The sequence below is a fragment of the Muscardinus avellanarius genome (genome assembly GCF_963383645.1).
Source record: "Muscardinus avellanarius genome assembly, chromosome: 1".
Classification (NCBI taxonomy): domain Eukaryota; kingdom Metazoa; phylum Chordata; class Mammalia; order Rodentia; family Gliridae; genus Muscardinus; species Muscardinus avellanarius.
In genome coordinates, this window is record NC_137786.1 from 197,239,040 (window position 1) to 197,253,209 (window position 14,170).

At 33.7% G+C, this 14,170-nt stretch overlaps 1 protein-coding gene across 1 annotated transcript in view; it reads left to right on the forward strand.

Annotated features, from left to right (window-relative positions):
* ANO5 (anoctamin 5) overlaps positions 1-12,678 on the forward strand; it is a gene marked incomplete at both ends in the record, with an annotated part of 80,025 nt that extends 67,347 nt beyond the window's left edge. The window contains 5 exons of the mRNA XM_080690447.1: positions 1,507-1,637; positions 3,564-3,769; positions 6,512-6,690; positions 7,995-8,100; positions 12,457-12,678. Of these exons, the coding sequence (XP_080546573.1) occupies positions 1,507-1,637; positions 3,564-3,769; positions 6,512-6,690; positions 7,995-8,100; positions 12,457-12,678 (844 nt within the window). The remainder of the gene's footprint in view (positions 1-1,506; positions 1,638-3,563; positions 3,770-6,511; positions 6,691-7,994; positions 8,101-12,456) is intronic.
* Between the last annotated feature and the right edge of the window lie 1,492 nt (positions 12,679-14,170).

Genomic DNA, 14,170 nt, shown 5'->3' on the forward strand with positions numbered 1-14,170 from the left:
CCAACGCGCGCGGCTGGCTTCGAACCTGCGCGATCCTCCTGTCTCTGCCTCCCAAGCGCGGGGATTACAAGCGTGCGCCACCACGCCCGGCTAAAGTTGAAATTTGTAAAAAAAAGATTTTGTGTTATATCACCTAGGCATTAATGTTTGTTGTAAATAAAACTTCCAGGTCAATATGTGAAATGATTATTCTCTGATCCAAAAACATAGCAAAAATAAATATGTTATAAAATATAAAATGAAGATGACAGTTTATTTAAGGTATTTGATGAACATTCTCATGGGTAAAACGATAAGCTATCAGCCAGGCATGATGGCTTATGCTTGTAATTACAGCCAGCTTTAGCAAATTAGTGAAGCCCTGTATAATTTGGTAATAGACTGTTTCAAAATAAAAAAAATAAAACAGAGCTGGGGGTATAGTTCAATCTCCAGTACCACACACACACACACACACACACACAGATAAAGTGTCATAAAACTATTAATTTGTGGTTTTGCAGAGCTCCTGGTTTGAAAATGGCACCGCTAGGGTTTGGTACATGCAGTAGACTAAAAGTACTCTAGCCAGGTGAACTGCACCTGAAGCCAAGGACTCAGCTTATTCTCTTATTTATGAAAAAGGCTGAAATTATTTTCCCCTTTTCCCTACCCCAGAATGCAAACAATTTAGTAAGGCTCTGTAGGATTCTATTTAATTAACTGACAAATAATAAATATAAACTTATTTTTACAAATAGTAATAGGCTTCAGCTAGGCCTGTTTTGGATATTATGATTGGGTATACCACATCCCTAAGAGAAATAACTCAAAACTGTCTTAGCTCTAGACTAAGAACCCAGAGGAAAGAAGGAAGGCAGTACCTATACCCAATACAATAGGGAAAATAAATATGCACAGAAAAGGAAAAAGAGAGGAGGAGATAAAGGAGTTAAAAATATAAAAACAAGCAAAATTCAAAACAACATCAGAACCTGCCTTCAAACCAAAATCTAAGCATAGTATAAGATTTAATGCTACAAAGACTGTAGACAAAATCAATTTTTAGAAAGCGAGCTTACCCTACCTGATTATTATAGCTAGAAGATATTGTCAAAGCCCATTAATAATCATAGTGATAATATTAAAAATATAAGGATGGACACAGTGGCGCACAACTGTAATACCAGTATTTGTGAGGCTAAGACTGGAAGATCTCAGATTTGAGGACATTCTTAGCAAGTAATGAGACTGAACAAAAGTGTGATACAGAAGGAATTAGCTTACTTGCCAGGGTCCAGCCCTAGCAAGAGTCGAGGTTCGTGTGTTGGTGAGAGAAGAGCCAAGGTCGAATGAGAGAAGAGCTGTCACATGAGACCAGGTTCAAATTTCAGCTGACATATATCTCCTTGCTCTTTGACCTTAGTTATTTAACCTGCTTTTCTTCCATTTTCCAGCTTTCACCTGTTAACTCTCTGAACTCTTTAAGTCTCTCTTTTATGTATCTATTTTTATCACTTACAACAGCTTGGCTTTTAATTGGTGGAGACGTCGCAAAGCTCGGTCCAACTCTGAAAAACTGTACACTCGCTGGGAGCAGGATCATGATCTTGAAAGTTTTGAACAACTTGGGTTATTCTATGAGTACTTAGAAACAGGTAAAAAAAATTTTTACCACTGTTCTGGAACATAGATTCAGCCTGGATAAGATGAGTGATTTTTCACTCCTACTATATCTTTTTACCTTGAACATAGTAAAAATCTGTGCCATTGAATGAAAGGTTAAAAGATAAATGCTGTAGGCAAAGAAGATCATTCACCATTTCTCTGTCTCACCAAATAGAATGCAAAATAAAAGTTCATTTTCAAAACTCCAGTCGTAGAAATATTTTTCATGTCAATTGAGTGTTAACATTGTTGAACCGAATCGAGTTAGAATTACATTTGAACACCTTTCTCAAGTTAGTTCAATCACCGTTTTTCCTTTTGCCTGTATCAGTGGCAGTTGAGGGAGAAAATGAGTTGGAAAACATTTCCAGAGTCTGACATGCATACAGTGTGTGCTTTTTATATCAGGCTGATTTAAAAAAAAAAGGCTAAAAGTTTCTTATAGCAAGCACAAGCTGAGCATAAAGAAATGCATAAAATATTTTCAAGATTGAACAGAAAAGAAATATTGAAGTGGAATTTTAGTAGAGAAAATGCTGTGGATGGCTTGCATAGTCTAGTCAATGCATTTCCACTCTAGTGGCTTTCTTTTTTCTCTGGTGGAATTATAGATAACAAACTTCTTCATTTATTCTCAAGGTCCCAAACTCATGATAGAATGAATGAGATAAGCAAAACTCTTAATTATTCTTTAATATAATACATAAATGTGATGCTTAGATTAAAATGGGTAAACTTAGGACTAATAGGAATAAATGTTTTATACGGCTGGAAGTAAAATTAAGTAGTCCTTTGTGGGCGGATAATGCTTCTATCATTTTTAATTGTATAAGTTAAAAATGAGTGTGCACATCCATGTATCATAGATTACTACTGAAATTTAAAGTTGAAATCAAGGTTTCATAAAAATTGTAATTGAGATCCAAATGAGATATAACTTATTTTGGAAACTTTCATACATTATCACTAATCTTGAAATAATTTTGCAGAGTAGTCATTATTTGATACATCTTATTTTTGAAAATACTGAAACTTGTATAGGTTAATTAATTTCCTTTGTGCCATAAAGATTTTAGATGGAGATCTGAATTTGAACCTATAAAATTTATGCTGCATCTACCTAATACTTCTTCATTTTATGTATATTAGTTCCATAAAGAAATAAGAGGAGAGATCCATTATGTATTTGCTCATGTGATAACAAGGCTGATTTAGTCTTATAAGAAAAACTGAAACTCAGGAACATTCAATATTCATTTTTAAAAAGAAGACTAGTAGAATATTCTTTCTTTCCTTAATTCTCAGTCAACATTCTCACTGCTGTAGCTCAGTAAACTTGACTGTTTGATTTAGAGGAAGGAAGATATGTATTCATAGACAATCACTAAGCCAAAAATGAGAAGGGGGAAAGCAGAAGGGAATAGGGTGGGAACTGGGGAATGGTTAAATGAGTGACATGTGCATGTATGCCTCTACCATCCTGTGCCTCATCAAGATGTATGACTATGATGCACCAATAAATATATTTAAAAAGAACAAAGTATAATTTATTTAGAAAGATGTCAGAAAAGTATAGAGAATGAACACCTTAACAAATACCTTATTCCAGAAAATTTGTGTTTTCTTTGCCTACATATAAAGGGCAAAGGAAAATAAGTTCTTCAGATAAGCAGGTCTCAAAAGGAAGAACAAAGAAAAATTTGTATCTACACACCCAATTTTCTCTTTCCAATTTACAGCAGATGATTAAGTCATTCTCTCTCCTATGGGGAGGAGGCGGGGGCCTGATGGAAAAATGCCTGCACTGTCTGTTATAGATCTTTTCCAGCGAAATATGTGGCAGACATTAAGTAGGATAGCATAATGTTCCTCTCTTTTTCTCTGCAATAATGAATTATTTTTTTAAATCTTCACAGTTATCCAATTTGGATTTATCACACTATTTGTAGCCTCTTTCCCTTTGGCACCTCTTCTTGCCCTCCTGAATAACATTGTAGAGATCCGAGTGGACGCCTGGAAGCTTACTACTCAGTACAGGAGACCTGTAGCTGCTAAAGCTCATAGCATAGGTGTTTGGCAAGACATTCTTTATGGAATGGCTGTTCTTTCTGTTGCAACCAATGTAAGTGGACCTATTTCAGTAGTGTGACTTTTTATTTTCTTAGAGATGGAGACATGTCAATGATGCTTAACTTAATCTTTATTTACATTTATTTCCTCATGGTGGTGGTATGCAAAGATAAAACATTCTAAACTTTCATGTACTAAGTTATAAAAAGAGAATTATGATTTGAAAACTCTCAAAAGTAAGGAAAATTTTACACTCACTTATTAAAATTACAAGACATAGTTTAATAGTATGTGATAAATTAAATAGAAAATAATTGCTGATATAAAATATTAAAATGTCATATTGATTATGCATTAATGTATATATAACAATCATAGAATGCAATTTTTTATGATTATAGAGAATTTTTTAAAATTAATAAGAAAACTATCAGTACTTGGGAGGCTGAGACAGGAAGAGCACAGGTTTGTGGCCACCCTCAGCTACTTAATGAGGCACTTTGCAACTCAGCAAGACCCTGTTTCAAAATAAAGTATAAAAATAGGGCTGGAGGTTTAGCTCAGAGGTAGGTTCCATCCCTAGCACTACAAAAAAAAAAAGAAAACTAAGTTCCTCAAAGCAAAAATTTTACAGTGCATGTTCACTTCAATTATGCTTTTAAAAAAGAAGTTGATAGCTAGGCGTGGTGGCTCACGCTTGTAATCCCTGTGCTTGGGAGGCAGAGAGAGGAGGATCACATAGGTTCGAAGCCAGCCACACTGGCTTAAGAGACCCTATTTCCAAATAAAAGTATAAAATAGGTCTGGGAGTGTAGCCCGGAGATAGAAGGGCTTCTAAGAACCCCAGTACCACCAAAAAAAAAAAAAAAATGACAATAAGATAATCAAAGAAGAAAAATATAATCACTTAAATCACTTAACATTTACATTCTAAGTAAATATCACATGGGGAAATTAGAATTATAATTATACAGAGAGCTTAATAAAATGAGAATCTATGGCAATAGTAGCAGCTATTGGAAAATTCATAGCTATAATTTTAAAAAAAGAAGAAGCCTGGAAAATATGAGAGTGCAGATACTAAAGAAAAAATTTAAAAAATCAATAGAAGGTAGTAAAAAGAATAAATGATATATCATAATAAAAATCAAATTAGGAAACAAATTAAAGTATTATAATTGTTGAGTAAATAAAAATTTGCTTTATGGCAAACACTCCCCACAAAGAATGGGAGATTGCTATGTACTATTTATCTTTAAAAAAAAAAACTTAAAACTTTTGAAAATTAGCTGCTTTTTAGAAAATAAAAATGCCAAGTTTATTAAATAAATTATAGAAAACCTGAATCTAGTAATAATAATTATGGCTTTAAAATCTACCACTCGGACGGGCGTGGTGGCGCACGCTTGTAATCCCCGCACTTGGGAGGTGGAGACAGGAGGATCAGGATCGCGCAGGTTCAAAGCCAGCCTTGCTGGCTTAAGAGACCCTGTTTCCAAATAAAAATATAAAAATAGGTCTGAGAGTGTAGCCCGGAGGTAGAAGGGCTTCCAGGAACCCCAGTACCACCAAAAAATAAAATCTACCACTAAAAATGTAGATGCTAAGCTGAATGTGGTGGTGCATGATTGTACTTGGGAGACTGAGGATAGGAGGATCGAGGTTTGAGGCCAGCCTCAGCTACTTAGTGAGGCCCTCTGCAAGTTATTGAGACCCTGAATCAAAATAAAAAGAATAAAAAATAGGGCTGGGTTGTAATTCAGAGGTAGAATTCCCCTGGTTTCAATCCTCAGTAACACACACACACACACACACACACACACACACACACGCGCGCGCGCGTGCGCGCGCACACACAATTTAGATTTAGATGCTGGAGTCAGGTGTGGTGGAGCATACATGTAATCTCAGTACTTGGGAGGCTAAGACAGGAGGCTTTATCATAGTTTTGAGGCCAGCCTCAGCAATTTAGCAAGACTCTCAGCAACTTATTGAGACCCTGTTTCAAAGCAGAAAATAAAAAGCTAGGGGTGTTTCAGGGTTCAATCCATAGTACCAAATATATATATTAATATTTTAATGCGCATTTGACTTATTCACAATTAAATATGTGTCCTCAGAAAAGAGATTGAGTGGAAAAAGAGAGAAGTAATGGTATAATAATGTGATCATTTAATCAGCCATTTCATTTAATGTGTTATATAAAAATGCCAGAGCCAGATGGTTTTAAGTTATCTACTCTGACAATTTCAGCACTTAGTAAAAGATGGGAAAATAACACCTACATGGAATTAAACACTCTAATTGTACTGACTTGTGAGAAATTTACTAGTACATAGTCCTTTATCTTTCAGTCCCTCCTCATCTACTTGCTATAAGTGTGTACACACACACACACACACACACACACACACACACACACACACACATTTGACTCAAGGAATTGATGCAGTCAAGAGAAATTGGTTAGGAGAGTAGAACTGTGATACTGTGATATGAAACAATAAAAAAGGTAAGAAATAGCAAGACACACGGCAAAGAGCATGGTTCTTCGAGACAGATACATTTAGCTTTCATTTTCATCTTAGCCACTTTGTAGTTATAAAATCTTAGGATATTAAGACTGCACTCTAAATGAGCTCTTTCCTATTTTAGACTGCCCTATCAGTATGATGTATAATAATTTTTAACCATATTGCATATTGATGATGTGTAGGACTGAGTGGTATACAGAACAGACATTTTTCAAAGCTAGATTGCTGGCTCATTGTCTTTCTTTTGCTTTGTCCTTCAGGCTTTTATTGTTGCATTTACGTCAGATATCATCCCCCGTTTAGTTTACTTCTATGCCTACTCAACAAATCCCACACAGCCTTTGGAAGGATATGTCAATAACAGCCTGTCAGTGTTCCTGATAGCTGATTTTCCAAACCACACTGTACCTTTGGAAAAACGAGACTTCACCACTTGCAGGTTTCTTTTTGTCTAAATTTAATTTTGCCCTTAAAGTGTATTTCTTATATTATTCATTTTATTTATGTTTTATAATGTATTCACTTTATTCAACAAAAATCCTGGATAATAAGTGTGAATCAATTCTAGAATGCACATGTCATGATTTTGATATGGAAAGGTGGGGTGTATAAAATTAAGAGAATATTATGGGTGAATCAATACCAATATCATGTTGGTATTGAGTAATTTTTATTACTAATTTTTTCAAAAAGATTGCTCACCAACAAATGCCACTTGGTCTTGAGTTGTTAGCTTTCCATCGCACATTATTATCATATTTGAATGTGCATTTGACTAACTTGCATTTAACTATGCATTCTCAGATAAGAGATTGAGTGAAAAAAAGAGAAGTAATGGTATAATAATATAACCAGTTCATCAGCCATCCCATTTAAGGGAGTTATTCTCCACAGGAAGTGAGATATAGGATATTTGAACAGTTCTTTTCATACTCAGTGTATCATGAGGATCTTTATACTATAGAATTTAAAGATGACAGATAAGTAAATGCATACGTTCGTACTAAGATACCTTAACCTTAAGCCTTAAATCAACTCCAATCTCATTTGGGACTCCCACAAAGAATGAAAAATATGTTGTAAGATAAGAAATCAAAATCATTTTTGTTTCCCACATTTATATCTAGAAGAATCATGGTATAATTTTAAGACCAAAATCACTGGTGTCAAATTTTTAATTTAATCACTTTTAGCATACTGTCTTTGAAGAACATTAGTATCTAGTTGACTTTGAAAAAAAGAATAAGCTCACAAAGTTGAGCACCAAGAAAGAAAACCCCAGAGAAAAACAGCAATGCAGCATCTGTGCCTCCAAGATAAAACAGGGTTTCAAAAAAATAGAAATGGTAAATAACAAGTCCTGTTCTTGAAAGGTCAAGCAAGATGAGGACTAGCATATCCCTTTAATTTAATGACAAAAGATAGTTTTTGGCAGAGAGATAAAACTTGAGTGTGTTGGGGAATACAAAGAGAAAAAATGTAGATGGCCAAGCTTGACAATGCATTTGAAAAATCTGTCTTTGAAGGACAGAAGTTTTACTTGTATGTTTACTGTTAGACATATGCTGTATATAAGTGGCAAATGACCATGATTTTATATAAACAAAGGAATCATTCATATTTTTAAATATCTTCCTATGACGTGATTTTTGTGGTCAATGAAAGGATATTTAATGTGAACTAAGAGTTTAAGCTATAGTTGAAGCTATAGTAATTATTTTGCCTGTTTCCCTTTTTTTTTAGGTATAGAGATTACAGAAATCCTCCTCAAGATGAGAATAAATATCTCCATAATATGCAATTCTGGCATGTCCTTGCTGCCAAGATGACCTTTATCATAGTTATGGAAGTAAGCTGCTCTTAACTTTCATTCCAGTAAGCTCTTCTCCTTTCAGGAAACTCCTCCTAAAGGTAGTATTATGTAAAGATGTTGTTTGGAAAGAATGTGTTTGTTGTCCTAAGAGGCAGCATAGGAATATGTTTCATGCAATGAATTGCCTGCTTTTCACTTGCTATTTTCAAGAACACCATAGTGACAGAAAAGAATATATATATATATATATATATATATATATATATATACACATATATGTATATATTACACACACATACACACACACACACACACACACACACACACACATATATATATATATATATATATATATATATATATATATATATATATATATATCCAGAAACAGGGAAGAGAGAATTGACTGATTTCAAAGAATACCAATCCTGTCTTTGCTCCAAAGCCATATTTTAGTTTTTTAAGAGGCTATTTTAAATCCTAATAATCTTATAAACTAGACACAATTATTTACCTTTGAAAAATGAACCCGATATTCAGGAAAAATCAGTAGCTGGCTAAAGGTTAATTGGCTAATATTAGAGGTAGGTTTTATGCCAGATCTGCCTCACTCCCATGCCTACACTCTGTCCAGCGTCCAGTGCTTTCTCCCTGTGGAATATCTACTATAAATTTGTAAACAAGGCATGCAAGAAAAGAGTGGTTGCTATGAATTATAAAACAGAAAGGGCAATAAACTTGAAATAAAATAAAGGTACCTTTTCACCCTGCAGGGAAGCAAAGTAATCAACAGGTCTCACCTATGCACATGCAATTTCCATCAGGTTCTATGAGTTTATTATTACCAAGGTTATTAATGTAAGTTAAAAGTTCAAGCTGTTCTACATGGCTAAAAATGAGAGCATTCATACATGTTTCTTCCCATATTCAAATCTTACTTTCTGATGGCAAATGCTTTGTCTTTAACCCTATTTTCTTATGTCTTTCCCCTGGCAAAACATTACTATGCAGATTTCACTTTCTAAGTTTTGTATATTAATTGTTCACTTCATACTATGGCAAATCTCACACACCCACACATACATATACATGGAAAGTTTAATTCCTACTTCACAATATCACAATGTAAATGTAGCATAACTCTGTTTATATAGATCCACATTTTTTTTTTTTTGCAATACTGGGGATTGAACTCGGGGGCTCTACCTACAAGGTACATCCTGAGCCTTGTTTATCTTTTTTTTTTTTTTTTTAATCTCTTTTAAAACAGGGTCTCACTAAGTTGTGGATGGCCTAAGTAGCTGAATCTAGCTGAGAACCTGCAATCCTCCTGTCTCAGTAACCTAAGGACTGAAATTACAAGTGTGCTCCACCATGCCTGGCTTTAAATCCATTTCATATTTTTATACCTTCTCAAAAAACTCAATATTTTGCTAACTTATGAGACATTTTGACCTGATATTATATTATTTATAACTACCAATAACCTTATTTATTTTTATTTAAAATTATTTATTAATTGGTTTATTAAAATTATTATTAATTGATTTATTAAATAAATAATTAAGATTATTTTCAGAATAATTTTATTAAATGACAGATGGCTTATTACTTAATATTTAAATTTTTTATATTTTGTTATTCTCAACTCTGAAATATTTCTTGTCATAAGAATTTTGATTAAGAAATTATAAATCAGTGTTAGTAGGAAAGGTTTATATATTACAACATTATAAATATTAGTCACATCAGATTTATATATTAGGCTCTGAATATATTCCTCTTATTAAAACTTTGTTTTTCTCGCACTATTTTTACTTATTCTCTTCTTAGTTATTTATCAAGTTATCACTTTTATTCCCACATTTCTATTACCTTTCAGTCCAGGAAATTGCATCAAGAATCCTTTCTTGGTTCACTAGCTTATTTTGCTGAAACATATCTTTGTTATTGTTTTATTGGTGCATTGTAGTCATACATCTTAATGGAGTACAAGATGGTAGAGCCATAAATGTACACAACACTCATTTAACCCTTCTCACTTCCCACCCCATCCTCTCCCCCTCCCTCCTTCTCATGTTTGACATAGTGATTGATTTTGATATGTTTGTGAATGTACATCATATACATTAGGGGATTTCTCTTTCCCCCTCCATTTACCCTCAGTTAGTCTGCCTTATTTTCTTATCTATAGTTTCTCTTTCATTGTCCAGACATCCTCCTATGACCCATTTTACCCCTAGCTTCCACATATTGGGGAGAGCATCCAATTTTTTTTACTTTTTGTGACTGATTAATCTTACTTAGCATAATGGGATATGTACACAATGGGCTTTTACTCAGTCATAAAGAAGAACAAAATTATGCCATTTGCAGGAAAATGGATAGAACTGTTGAAGCATATTGTTTAGTAACTTTGGGAGGAAAAATTATGGGTGGTTGATTTTTGAGAATTTTGTTTATGTGTGTGTGGTACTGGGAACTCAACCCAGACGCATTCTACCTCTGAGCTTCACTTCCATCAATATTTTATTTTTGCTGATGCTGGCCATGAACCTGAGATCCTCATATCTCAGCTTCTCAAGTTCTGAGATTACATGCATGCTCCACCACATCCAGCTTATTTTTGGGATCATAAATATTGAAAAGTTTCCTTTACACATGAATATATGTCACAGAATTCAAAATTGAATGTTTTTTTTTCCTTAAAATGTTTTTCAATTAACTTTAGGTAGTCTTGATTTTTTCAGAACATATTTCTACCTTCTATCAGCTTCTAGTGTTGAATTCAGTACCATTCTGTATCCCTACTCTTTGTTATCCCCTTTTAAGCTTTTTTTATTTATTTTTCTGGTACTACGGTTTGAACCCAGGGGCATTGTACCTCTAAGCTACATCCCCAGCCATATTTTTTTTTAGTTTTTAGTTTGAAACAAGGTCTTGCTAGGTTGATGAGTATCTCAGTACTTGCTAAGGCTATCCTCAAACCTGAGAATCTCATATATCAAGCTCCTAAGTACTAGGACTACAAGTATGCACTGCTACACCTGGATTAAGATGAATAAGCTTTGAGTATTCTCTCATTTTCCCTACTTTTATGAAACTTAACACCAAATTTCTTGATATAGGACAAAACAATCATTCTGAACACTCCCTGAGCCCTAACATACCCCTCAATTTAAGAACATTTGCTTGTTCTCTATTCTAACAGTTCTTAGGTTATATACTTCCTGTTTTGAAATTCTTATAATAATAAAATTTAATTTTCTCTCCCACAAAGAGATAGAATTATATCTTTGTTTTTTATTCTACTATATTTTTGTTCCCCTCATTATTTCTTCTTTACTTTTAGTTCTTGTTTATGGAACTTTCTTTTTTTTCTTTCATGTTAAGAGATTTTATTACATAGTTGGGGAGTCTGCCCACACTTATGAGTAAGATAATGAAAAATTGATAATAACCCTTGTGTACATACAGAATGATGTTATTTGATGGATCTCACTATAAGGTAATAAGATAGCAATCCAACCTTTCTATTGGAGACCTACAAAATTGTGACATCTGCAACTCTGCTTTCAACAATGGGTTATTTTACGCAGAGAAAAATTCTCCAAAACACATGGTTTCCTATGTTCTGAGAACTAAAGAAAGCTAGTGAACTTGAGGTCTCTGTGTTTTTTGGTTTTTTTTTTTTAAAAACTGACTCACAGTCTTGTTTTCAGTACATTCCACACCGCCATCCTCAACTCTGTCTGGTGTTCACCACTTTTGGTATAAAAATAAATGACCTGTTTTATGGGTGGAGTATAAAGAGAGGTGATAACCTTTCAATGAGAGAGAGGGTCCTCTAAAATTTCTATTTCTCTCTATAAAGTTTTTAAATTAATACTCGTTTTTAAAAACCATCTTATTCCTTCCTAAACTTTTCTGAGGATCTAAAACAAAATTGCTTTGACCTTTTTTGTTTCCACTGTCAAACAGCCTCTAAAGCTTCACTTGCAAGTTGCAAGCTTTCTTCACTCTTGAGTCTAATTCCTTTAAAAAATATTTACAGCGGGACATGGTGGCACACACCTGTAATTCCAGTACTTGGGAGGCTGAGATAGGAGGTTCACAAGTTTGGGGCTAGCCTCTGCAACTTAAAGCCCTCAGCATCTTAGTGAGATTCTAACAGTATATTCAGTAACCATGTTCATATAAAAGTTTCCTAATTTCATATTTAGATATATATTTATTTGTTACATATTGGTGTGCACAGGAAAATTATACCTTCTTGTTTGCCATAATATCTTCTGTGTCAAGCATATTTTATTAAATGATTCATTAAAAATTTCCTAATGATTTTTTGACAATTCTAACTTGTTCCTGATTTTTTTTTTTTATTTCCTCAAGCACATTGTGTTCTTAGTTAAGTTTTTGTTGGCCTGGATGATACCAGATGTTCCAAAAGATGTTGTGGAGAAAATCAAACGAGAAAGGCTAATGACTGTCAAGATTCTTCATGACTTTGAGCTCAAAAAGTTAAAAGAGAACTTGGTGCTTAATCCTGATGAATTTGCCAAGCATGTCATGATTGAAGAACACAAAGCAGAGCTGGCCAATACAGCATTCTGATCAGCAAAACAAACATGCAACTGGTTGCCTGTCTCACTTCCCTTTTTCCTCTGGGTTTAGGGCCAGATGCCAGAAGCCATGTGTCAATTTTACCCTTTTATTTTTCCCTAACTCAAAGTTTGTGTACACTTTTATAGAGACCAGCTTCACAATGTTGGAAATGTACCACTTATTGGCATCATTCACAGGGCCCTCTTCAGATACTGTTTTCTGGGGTCCTGGAAAGGATTATGGAAAGCACACGTGGAATCAGAACATGGGAAATCATGGAGTGTTGTAGTTTTTGAATGGAACACTGGACAGAGGCTGTCCCTCCACTTTCCAGTGCATCTGCACATTTTTATAGTCTTATATTGGGCTGCTTTTATCTCCTTTCCATCAAGAAAAAATGTTACAAAGTAGAAAGGGAGCAAAGAGGCCTGCTGCGTCATATAAATCCTGCCATTTAAAAATATGGAAATGAAATAATAAAATAAGATGGCAACCCACAGATGAAAGAATATTGGGTAAATATCATAGCAGGAGTTTGTTTCTGAAATTGTTCAGTATAAGTTAAACTTCCATCAGAATCTGTCCCAGATAATCATTCCAGGTCATTACAAAATTTGTTTTTTCCAAGAGTTTAAATGTTTGAGTTTCAACAAAAGATTAATAACAAGGTCTTAAAGATAACACTTTGGTAACTATAATGTCAAGACTATGGATTATGTTATCTGGAAAATAGCATTATAAAGGTATTAGATCACTACAGGTCTTCAAGTAAATGAAAGGTATTATAGAGAAGTACCTTGTTTATTAGCAATTAAAGAATGCAAAGCAATGCATATTGATTGATTTCTTCACTTCAATCTAGAAAAATGTTGAATTTTCAAATACAACATTTTCTGGAATGCCTATTTTGCATCATGAGGTGTTTTTGAGTACTAAATATTTGTATATATAGGTACATGTTGCTGTGAACTCTGATCTCTTTGCTTTAAAGAAATCCCAAATATTTTAATAAGTTTACAACCTTTTAATATTGACACATCACCTTATACAGTGTTCAGTGCCTTGTTCCTATGCCTTTGACACATGAGAAACAGTATTGTTGGCTTTAATTGGACATGATATGACATCTCAGATGTAAACTTTTTCTTGGAGTAACTGCCAGTGTAACAAGAATAAGAAGCTTAACCGAAGAAGAATCAACCAAGTAAAAATAAGACGATGAACTTGACAGTTAAGTGAAGCAATATATTTGTTAAATTATTCTTTGCCAATTTATGCCTATTTATGTATTCATATAGGCCAATTCTTATTCATTCTTCACTTAGCTTAGCAGTCCAATTATATAGTAGTTGAACCTCGAATTTCAAATTACAATTCAGTTTCAAATGAATAGTGTTTATCATAGACACAATAAAACTATCACAAGATTTTTAAAATAGCATTTCCTTGTCTAATGATAATAAATTTTATGGTATTTTAAATATTAAGTATATGACAGATG